Here is a 12330-nt window from a genome sequence, read left to right on the forward strand (position 1 = left end):
TCTCACTTTAAGCCTATAGTATCTTGCGTTAACTGTTGTTTGGTTGTTTATCAAAATGGTTTGAAGTAAAAAAAAAAATAATAATAATAATAATTGTTACACTAAAATTACAGCGATTAGCACTCAAAATAATACAATTTTCAAATAGTAATATCACAAAAATGACAGTGGCTATACGAGCCGTAACAGCTATAACAGTAATATATAACATAGCAACGAATAATGTAAGAATTATAATAAAAACAACACAGCGGCTATAGGCGCACACGGATAGATAAATATTATACTAAAATATGAGCTCGGCGATTAGCACCAATACATTTATAACAATAAAAATCGTCGGCGATTTGCGCCTATACATTTTATCGGACATTCAACCATACGGGTTTGCGATCGATGCACTACTACTACTAAACAAAAATATTTAAATAATTAACACACACAAATAGTATACAAAATATAATTCACTGATAGGGTATGAGATATGTGTGTGGTGCGGGTGGGAGGTGGAAGTGCGTGGAACGGTCGGCGATACTGCCACTAATTATAATAATTTGGTGATATAAACTTACGTAATAATAAAATTATCGTGCCGGTCGCAAACTCTATGATAAAGGGCTGTGTTACACCATAATTATAGGCTTCTTGTTTTTTCGTTACAATGTAATATTTATGATATAAAATTATATTTTATCATCATCATTAATTCGAGTGTCCGTCTGTACCAATGATCTTGAACAGGAACGCAGCTGTATTATGTTATATGATATTATGCTAGGTTAAAGGAGTTCAAATGGAATAAATGAAACATTGAAGTATAATATGATTATATTAATTGTTTTATTGTTATTTTTATCGTCATTGTATTTTTACAGTGGATATTTAACATTATATATATATATAATATATATATATACCTATATGTATACGAAATAATCAAAAAGACAACGTAATGATAATTACATGTGTGTAGTTACCTATATAATTATTATATACCTATAATGTAATTAGGTACGTATGTATCTATGAAAAAAATTATGTAGGTAAATGTAAACGTAATTTGATCAAACGAAACATCGTTTAGGTACACCTAAACACAAATACATATAATATAGAAGTCGAGTACATACATGGTATATAAATATATGTGTATACACTGCATACGACAATATAATTGTACATGAATACATTTAGCGTATAATGATATAATATATAATATAATAATACATATATAGTTATTAATGACTAGAAATACAATTAAAAATAAAAATATGTAATCGTAAAATTCTTAAATAAAATCTAAATATTTCAGTCTACGTTATTTCTAAAATGTCTTACATGCTATAGAGCCGTATTTGCTAGATGCGCAGGTTTAACACGCACATCCTATACCTACCTATTACACCTATGAACACCATGTCCATGAAACACATACATTGTAATACTTAACATAATTCACACCGTCTTTTTTTGTCTTTGCCTACGTCGTATCACGATGAGACGCCGCCGCGCCGTACAACAATTTAGTCCAATGAAATATTATAATTTCAAGCTCATTGGTCCTATGCCTACATTAAATTGCCGTCTATCCTACGCCTTCTGCATACTCTGAGCTGCCTCGGATAAGGAAGACAACGCTTTGTCGTCCTACGGGTCATAGGAATAAATAAATTTCTATTTGTTCAAACGAACCATTTAGCGGCAAGTGCTTGTGAGTAAATTAAGCCTCATCAATATGCCACAATAATTATGGCTACAAGTTAATAGTAGGTACCTATAAACAAATTATAAGACACGAAAATGGAGATAGGATACCCACGCTGTTCGCATACAGAAATATTCGATAGCAGGATCACGAATATACCCACGGTAGTGTTTCGTTCAAGAGAACGGGAATATTGAATCACATAAAAAATGTATGTTGTTTTTTGAAATGAAAATCACCGATGATAATTATCGCTGCTCCACGATTATCGCATAATCTAGTACCTTTTAACGATATGTAGGTATTTACAAAAATGATTACTTTCTTTTTTTTATACAATTTATTCTCGAAAAAAAGTAGAGACAAAGGATTGTATTGATCAAAATGCGCCTTGACACTCTTTAACATGTCGATTACGACCGTCGCCTGACAACACAATCGGTTGAACAGTGTTTTAAGACTAATTTCGCTCTTCGAAAATATTATGGAATTTTAGGATCTTAGAGATCGAACAATCCGGTTATCATGGTATCTATATTTTCGCGTCCACACATAATACATAAATGAGCGCCTAAGAAACTCAGAAAACGAAACGCGATTGTTCTACATACCTGCAGAAAAAAATGAAGCGAGAATAGACGCGACGGCGATACATATAATAGTTGGGCGCACAACAGTAGATAGATCATCAACATATGTCGTTCGTATAAATTCGCACTAATAATTATTATCAAAGACTTACGGTAAGACTGCTATTTAAGAGATATGCCTAAAATCTATAATATTACGCATTATTTACACGGCACGTACTACGATTACAATATATAATAATATGTACACTCGTACGCGGTGTACGAAACCGGGTTCGTACAATTAAAATTTTAGTATAATTTAAACACATTATCCAACTACCTATACATTGTATGTGCATAGAAACGAAAAACAAAGTCTTAGCAAAATAAAATAAAAGCGTCGACTATATATTTATTATAACTATAATATCTATAATATAATATCGCACATAAATAATATAAAATCTATGAGTTAGAGGTTGGTCGCGGGAGAGGAGACGTGCGATTACCGGAAGATGAAACGAAAAGGACTCTGTAAAAAGTGGAAGAAACGGAAGAAAAAACCAACGAATGTACACTTATCGCGGAATCCACCTGTTGGAGGATATGATGATAGAAATGAGAAAGGGTAAATGGAGGACGTGCCGTCGGTTATGTTTGCATTGTATATAGCATGCACAGTACCGTCAGAAGGAACTCTGGTTAACCCGCGTATAAAGATTTTAGAGAGAAAAACAATTTCCAACGGCAAAGACGCTCAATTTGTACACAGCCGACTGGTAAACATGAAGCAGAGACAAGGATGGAGTCAGCTGACATTACGAGGACGTGACTGTCAGGTGGTCGTCCATCTCTTCGTCGGACATGGCGACCGTCGTGTGGTTGTACAGCCCCTGTGCCATCAGCTGCAAGGCCAGCGGGTTCTTGGAGCCGCTAGACTTCTTGATCTTAGCCCGCTTGTTCTGGAACCAAATTTTTATCTGGGCTTCGTTCAGGCCCAGCTCGTTGGCCAGTTCCTGGCGTCTGCGCTCTGTCAGGTACCGGTTCTCGTTGAACTCCTTCTTCAGCCGGGACAGCTGCTCGCCACTGAACGCGGTCCTGGGCCGCTTCTCCTCCGGGCACTTGTCCTTCCGCTTCATCCTCCTCGAACGGGGCCCTGTAAATGGTCCGAAAAACATTCAATTATTATATGAAAAAAACAAACAAAAACTGCACGTAAGTATATATAGGTATATTGCAGATACCTAGGTACTTTTAGTTGTTGGGTGAGTTGGTAATAACGGGTGCCAAATGTTTTAAAAACGGTTAGGTTAGGCTACTGTTAAATTATTAATTGTGTCTTTATTCACGCGATTACCTATACGTAGTATAAGTAGTCGAAATTTAAAAAACTTTAATAAACAGTTCTTGAAGTGTACCGTCAAAAAATGAGTGGATGAGGATGAGGAGCTACAATGTTAAATTGAAATACATTTCGTGAATGGTGCAATATTATAGATAATAAAGATATGGATTGGACATGACGTATTATGTATTAGTTTTGCGGTCCAACATGATAAGAAATTGAGGCAGTTTGTTTACATTTTTGTATAGGTTTATTTTGTTATATACACAGCAAGGTGGATTGATATTGATATTGTATCAATCCACCTTGATAAACAAATAGTCAGATACTCGATATAGGTAAACTTATTTGGCCTCAATCGGTTTGATTCATTCATCACTTATAAGGCAGTATGTCCTATACATGTCTTTATTATCTATGGTTGCAAGGTGCACCACAGTGATGTATTTAGATTTTTAAACGCCGGTCGACTTTTTCCCTGTTAGCTCCATCCCAACAAGAATATTTTTCTGGAAATTTCATATAAATCATCTATTGTATTGATAAAAATATTAACATCGTCTATATCATTTTGTGTATTTTGTTCACTACTTTATTAATACATATTTTATTTTTGCCGATATGGCGGTTCTTGCGCCACATTAGGGCACAGCCCAAGAGCTTGAACACCGACTAACTTCGATATAACTCTACCCGTCGACACTCGTTTCGGTAATAATGTTCGGTGCGCTGAGGATATTTATAAAATAATAATATATATCATGTCGTACAGGACAAACACGCGCGTTGTATTAATTATCGCATAACGCGTTGTCCCTCGTCCACGATTGTTCGTCGGCCGATTGCGCAGGTTTTTGGCACCGCGCCAAACACGACGACGACGACAGACGACTGTGCGGCGAATGTATTATTATAATATGTTTTAAACGCGCGATGCACACATCGATACCGAGATAATAAATTAATATCATATTATATTTTGTCATACGCGTGCGGGTGTGTATAATATTATATTATAAATACGGTGGAAAACCGGCGATCTTTGCCCTGCAGTAGGTATAAGCATAATAATAATATTATTTAATATGTACGCCTGAACTGCCTATATAGTATAATATACCTGCCCACCTATAGCGATGTGTACAACGTGCAGAGTTCCCACGTCAATTATTACCATCATAATATTATTATACACGAGTTAGATTCGGTCCGACGGGTGTGTGTGTGTGTATAACATAATGTACTTACTCGAGTAATAAATGATATTGTGATCGCCGCACGATCGCAATTAAAAAAAAAATCAAGCTCGTATGCAAACGTTCGCGCGACGCCAGTGGTAATAAATTAATAGGTATATTATATTATTTTAATACAATAACGGTTGCTCACAGACATAATAACAACAGAGGTAATGATAACACGGTGTTGTAGTTGAGATAGGTGATTAAAATAGTTAAATTTAAAATAATAATTAGTAATATTATAAGCTACTGCCACACCAAACCCCCTCGTAAAAAATACCTACTACATATCTGATTCTTGGGATTATAATTTCAACTCATAAAATTAATTTTTGCTGGCCTAACTTCTCGAGTACCAAAATGTCAAGTTTGTTTATGAATTAAAATGTTTATTATCTCGAATCTCCATTATCAATGCCAAAAACAATATCAATCCTGCAGACAGAAATTCGAAAATCAGAAATTATAATTCGTAAAAATGAAAAAAAAATTTATGGACTCCCAATTACCGGAATCGAGAACCAGTCTAATATATCATTACCGCTAGGTCATAGACGAGATTACAAATTAATTTGGCTGAAATGTCCATAGTTCCATCAGTAGAATTTTACGTTATATGATTACAGCAACGAACATCTATCTGATTTAAATTTTTTCTTTGATAATAGTTGAAAAAATGTTTAATTGTTTTTTAGTTTATTTCTATATATTATTTCCAACCTGTGTTCTATGTACCTTACTGTACTCTCTGCCCTAGAGGCCATTACTATCAATGAATCATCAATAAAAATAAAACGAAGTACTTACTCAAAATTGATACAAAGCAACAAATCAGTTAAATGCGTGAAACCATGTCATCGCCATCTAATTTACACAAATTCAAAATTACATTTCATGAAATTGTACAACCATATACCCTATATATTTTTGTTTATTTAGTTTCGGGATTGTGGGCTCGACCCAACTATTCACCCTTTCACCAGCATCGCGCAGCACGGATGTTACACTTCCGAATTTTCGATAACGGAGTTTTCGCGCCCCACCGCAAAACGTCAGACATGTTTATACTTAGTACTTACATATAACAAATGTAGGAAGCCCAATATATGGGTGGGTATATTATTATATTCATTAGATGTAATGAGGGTGTCTCCACGCAACAGCTATTAGGTACATGGAGTTGGCTGAAACGTCAACTTAAATGCTGCTGTTAATATATTATATAGAGCTGTTAGTAAAGCGAAACGTTTCCAAACTTTACATTGTACCTACGTTTCGTATATATACGATTCATGAAGGTGCCCGGCAGACTTTATAAGGTAAATGCAACCGCGCCGACTGGGTAAAATAAACTTGGCCGACACGAGTCGATAATGAAGTTTACGTATAGGTAAACTAGGTGTTTACTGTATTTAGCAACCCTGCAACCTGCGGTCGAATTAGCTGCCCAACAGCATCGACGAACTCAATACTACTAGTATACTTATTTAGCAATTATAGAAAACGTATCGTATCATGAAATGATATGGTACTTGATAGAATGTATCTATTGACAGCCCAGCTCATCCGCTCAGAATCGTTTTTTCGTAAACACAATAATCATATCATATTGAATTAAAATTTAACATTCTGTTTGCAATGAACCACTTGCTACGTGTACCTACTGCATACGGCAGAGCCGTATACTCACTTGCCCACCTTTATATATATATTTATACAGATAAATATTTTCATTTTGTTATAGTTAAAATATTAATCTTCACGTTTTTTAATTAAAAATAAAATTAATCTTATCCCTTTTCAATAGAATTACATAATTTTAGACAAGGTACGGAATAAAATGAAATTGAAGTTAGGCCGCATGCTAGTATAGACAAAGGGTATAAAACTATTTTATAGGGCGAATATTAACTGTTAAGGGCATAATTAAGAAGGTGGATATTTTCGCCGAAACCGAAGCCGCCTTGTACCTTGGGAAATAATTAATAAACGATTTTTACAATGAGTTAGATTGATACATATTACTATTATGTCGAATATATCGCGACTTCCTACCGTTGCCAATTTTCATTGATATCCAACTACCGCAAAAATGCTTAATTATACAATACATAGGTATTTTTGTTTGCGGTTGAGCTAACGTGTAACACGTGTCTTATGAATAAATAAAATGTTTCAGCCAACAATAATTAGAGATGACCTACCTACTCATTAGCCCCACAGCCAACAAACCAATTTTTATAACAACATTATTTCGTATAAGTTTAACTCAGCGGAAGTCAAATATATAATCATAAAACTATAGTGCTACAATGAAACAAAACTAAATAGAAAGTCCTAATATTCGTATTCGCAAGGTTTTCGTCTTAATCGAAATTCAAACACAAAAAAAGTATATGGTGCAGGGACTAATAACATCCGCCGGCGACCACTAACAAAAAAAATAAGAATTATTTGATAATGTTTGTAAAGGTATTTCGGGGCATTACCTTTGTATGTCAAGAGTGTTTTTTTGAAATCAAAATATATGACAACTGGAACCATTATTAGGTAATAAAATACAATGTTTAGGGGTTTATTCTTCATTCGGCAAATACATTTTTGGGCGCCAAACCGGAAGCCCTCCCAGCACACCACACCCCGTATCCTCGGTACAAGATGTCCCCATAAGGATAACCTCATTATGTTTGTACGAGCGTTATACTGAACTGTCTATATATAGGAATGGCGGAATCCGGCTCTGAGTACCTACGAGTATAATGTTGTATGTACCTGACGTCCTGACCTAACGTCTTCCACCGTTGGACGGGAATTTTTCGATTCGGGTCGGCAATCGTAAGACGCGTATAATAACAATATATACTTATATACCTAACGTAATTACGACGACAACCAACGATAACATATTATGATATTTATTATACGAACCGCCGCCAAAGTCGTTTCTACTGGGATGATGATACTTTATAATATATATATATACATATTGTGTTATTCGTATCTACATCGTTATAACAATATTATGTAGGTCTACGCGATGATAATATTATTATTATATACCTGTGTTTCACCTGTGCTCCGCCGCCGAGTGGGCGGAGCCGTCGGACGAACCCCCTCGGCAACCCATAATACTACGAGCCTGTTGCAACGTCGATTATTATTTGGGAACCATCGTGAAAAAAATCTAACGTACCCATATATTATATATATATAATACATGTGTGCGTGTAGGTACCCGCAGCACCACGTCCCATGATCTTTTTATGTTTTTTTCTCCCGTCTTTCCATCTCAAAAATATTTCATCACAATGTGTACGCATATCCCTACGACAGCCGGAAGTCGTATTTTAGGTCTGACTAGTGCACGTTATTATAATCACCATCATTCATCGTCGTTGTCATCTCACATTCACCGTCGTCTAGGCGACATTGCCTAATTAGTTGAGCAATTAAGTTCGATTGAACTTTTTAACTCCACGTTTGTTGTAGACTATTTTTACTGATTTCTTTATTCTATTGACACCTTCTATCGAAATTAACGCTATAATCTCATTCCGCTGTTCTTTATACAAAAACAGATGACATCCCAAAGCAAAACATTAATAGATATAAGTATATCTACAGTTTTCAATAAACTAATGCGTATAAAAATGTCATCCATGTAGGTATAGCATCATCATTAGCCATCAGTTTTTAACTTTATTTTTATCAACCGATAGTTGTACTTTTTGAATCTAAGAAAATAAAGGCCACTGGTTACAAAACCAACTTATTGATTTATATTAACTATTTTATTTCTATAGCAATTGAATCTTATAAAATTTTTTATCGACAATTTATTTTTGTAACTCAAATGTTAAAAAAATGAAAAATACTAAAAGTAAAGTGAATGACTAAAAAAAGGCGTTAAATTTATAATGAGTACAATATATAGGCACCCTATACATAGCCTAAATCGATTGTCTCATACAAACGACCCGTGAACTTTTTTGGATGTGGCCCACAATAGTCTAAACATTTTTAATATTCATTATTATTATTGAACTACAAAATGTTGTTTTTATTATATATTTTGGTCTTTATTCAAGAATTAATAATTATCATTAAAATATTATTTGGCATTCGTAATGTTGTATCTTTACATCCCTCGTTAGTAATCCCTAATTACCGATAAGATAATTGTATCATTCGTAATGTATTTATAACCATTTGTGTTTACGTCGTGTGTAGGTACACTGTAAAGTATACTTGGTCTGTGTCTCACAGGATAGATTTATGTAATTAAATGTTCTATAGAAAAACGTTGTCTTTTTTCACTGAAGTTTTATTTTCCCATTACCGAACGATGTATAAGTTAGACGCGCAGAGTGCTACTGTGATGTGTATACAAACAAATATTATTTTCACAGCATCTCGAAAATCAAACTTACATACAGACACGTGTGGTGTGAAGATATCGATTAGACAGAACGTCGGAGAATCGCGTTACAATACTGTACGACGGCACTTGTCGTGCTAATGCGTTTCCGGTATTAGGTATGTATAGGTACGCATTTGAGAAACTCGCAGGACCGCCTCGAATGACGCTCGCGAACGCACAAACCGCATAGAACCGCGGTTTCGGAAGTGTATACGCGATCGTACAATAATAATAATAATAATATGCGCGTTTCATTAATAACGAATAACGTTTCCGGACGTCTGAAAGGCAGATGCCATTAGCCCGCGATCGTCCGGAAGTGGTCGTGTGTGTTATACACACACACACACACACACACACACACACACACACACACACACACCAGTGATACGGACAAGTGCTATCATTTTACCACTTATACAGTGCCTACCTATCACTCGGGCGATGAAAAATCGCGAGTATAATAAAATATCGCACGCGCATTGTGCATGTGTGTGTGAGGCGCGAAGACGACTGACGTGTTCGCCATTATGTAAACGGGTAAATCACGACGTTTGACAAATGAAAACGCCGCGAGTACATAAATAACACGATGACGACGTGTCGACGGCGGTTTTCCGGGGTGCTGCCACGGACGTGTTTACGCGATTTTTCGTCGGTGTCTATCGTCATCTGTTTGCGTTTTTAACGTTTCCCGTCTAAATCCAAACGAAGCGCGACGACGTCATGTGTATGCATACAATATATTACTTCGTTCTACTACCTATGCCGACTTGTATATTGCGTGTGCGATAAAAATCGAGACAACATCCGTCGTCGCCTACTGTCATAGTGGATGGCTATTTAAATGCATCGGAAGTACCTAATAGTAAATATTAACCATGTAAAACATATATGTATATAAATGCATCGAATAATTAACGAGAGGGACTCTTGAATTAGAAATCATTATTATTTTTTTTTTTTTTTTTGATAGCGTATACATTGGCAAAAGACATGAGAGGGGGAAAACGAACAAAATTTGAGTTAGTTTTTCCGTTGCGTGTTTCTTTCTATTTAGGTAGGAACATATTTTTTACGAATGTAAAATTGTACACTAAACTTATTATGTTATTTTAAAATTTAATAATTTTTCTGATTTTTTTCTTTTTGTCTTAGCAAATAAGAGATATACAGAATACAGTCAAAAAGAGATGTATTTGTAATCACTGTTTATTGTTTAAGCGTCAAAGAAAAACAAAAAAATGTTAAGTATTTTATACAAACGCAACTTTTTCTCGGATATCCAAACATATTGTAAATTGACTTTGAGCAAGCGTCAAGTGAATATAAAGGCTGCTTGTGAAATAATTAGATTTAATTTGGAAATAACCGAATGCTTTTATCACCTATGTCAAACCACATACCAAAAATACAAAATTTAAGTGTACAGAATATGTTGTACATAAAGTATGATATTTTTTAATAGTTTTTCACGAACTTTGAAACTAACTAATTTTTCAACTAAGTAATTGTATAACAATAGTTATGATAGTGGTAAGTATATAATTAATAGCATTAATAATACATTTTTAAAATCATTTTTTGGTATATAATATTATGTAGGTATCAGTAGGTATTATACTATAATAATAGTCTCGGTGAATTATTTTAATATTGTTTTTAAACCTTATTTTCAGTTTTGTCGTGGTTAAAGTTAATATAACTGTTGATTATTGTATTAAAATTATTTCAGATTGGTTGATACAATTTGATAATTTTTTTATAATAAAAACAATACAATTCTTAAATTAAATAATTATTTGATGACAACAAAGATTTGTTAGTATGTTCAGTGAGTGTAAGCTGTTGCAAACTTCTTGTATCCAAACAGTTTCCAGTGAAAATTTTTTTTTGTTGTTGTTTAACGGGGCCCCGCTGTGTTTATCCAGGATTGGTAAAAAGAATGATACTAACATTTTGAATACGTCTCAGAATCTAAATACCTTCATTAAAAATGTATTTTTTTTTTATTTCAGAACACTGCGAAGGACCGCCAAACTCACGCAGGCGCATTTTATTTGTATTGTTAAACGCGTACCTACACAACGTTGTTTTTTTAATGTTCCGACTACGAAATGACGATATGATATTATAATGGGTACTATGTAATAGATATACACAAAATGTTATGACGATATTATTACCATGCTATACACACTAAAATATATTAATATGTATACAACAGCGGTAGTAATTTATCGTCGGCCGGTGACGGCGTAAATACGTTACCGCGGTGACGGTATACGGACATCAGGCGCGCGCGCGGTTCTGGTATTCCGTTGTGCTCACGCGTTGTTTTTAGACCATTAAACGCGCGTCGATGTCACGGTGAGCGGTGGACTGGGACGAAGAGATGAAAAATTAAAAAAAATACTAGTCCGTTCCGTCCAAACCGATTATAATCGAAAAATAAAAATAAATACGAAACAGAAGAAAAAAGGACGAGCGAGGTCCGTCGTATATTGTACTGCAGGTACACCATGGCTGCTATTATATACGCGTTTACGTAATGATACGGAAAAAGTAATAATAAAAGTGCGTCTGCGGGTGTGTGTGTGTGTGTACGGAAAAACACCATCGTACCAGTGTAATATGATATCTATACCGGCTATTACCGGACGCGACCGACGCGACGACTCGTAAGATGTCCGATTATACGGCCTTCGCGGCACGCCGTGTAGACCCATCGCATAGTGTTATTTAGTGGCGGGGAGGGGCCAGCTGAACTATGAAAATCTTGTACACACGTTGATGATAATATTGTCGGGATGTTTGAATCGTGAAAGTGATTGTTTTTATTGGGCAACAATAATATATTCATACCCAGGTATATGTAAATAAATAAAATAATCTACCTACAACTCGACAATGAACCACGAAATGGATTCTCGTCGTTTGATTTTCTGAATATTGAGAGATATATTATACATTATAATATCTTACACGAAGTAAGCCCAAGAGATATTTTAGGATAATAAACGTGTACCAAACATGACTGACGTTTA

The 12330-nt window shown here is 34.9% G+C and overlaps 1 protein-coding gene across 1 annotated transcript in view; it reads right to left on the reverse strand.

Moving 5' to 3' along the window:
- Positions 1 to 1681: 1681 nt before the first annotated feature.
- The window catches only part of LOC111036703 (segmentation polarity homeobox protein engrailed-like), a 36462-nt gene continuing 25813 nt past the window's right edge, over positions 1682 to 12330 (reverse strand). Inside the window, exon 2 of the mRNA XM_022318829.1 lies at positions 1682 to 3433. Within this exon, the coding sequence (XP_022174521.1) occupies positions 3096 to 3433 (338 nt within the window). The 3' untranslated portion in view covers positions 1682 to 3095. The remainder of the gene's footprint in view (positions 3434 to 12330) is intronic.

The sequence above is a fragment of the Myzus persicae genome, unplaced genomic scaffold (genome assembly GCF_001856785.1).
Source record: "Myzus persicae strain clone G006 unplaced genomic scaffold, MPER_G0061.0, whole genome shotgun sequence".
Classification (NCBI taxonomy): Eukaryota; Metazoa; Arthropoda; class Insecta; order Hemiptera; family Aphididae; genus Myzus; species Myzus persicae.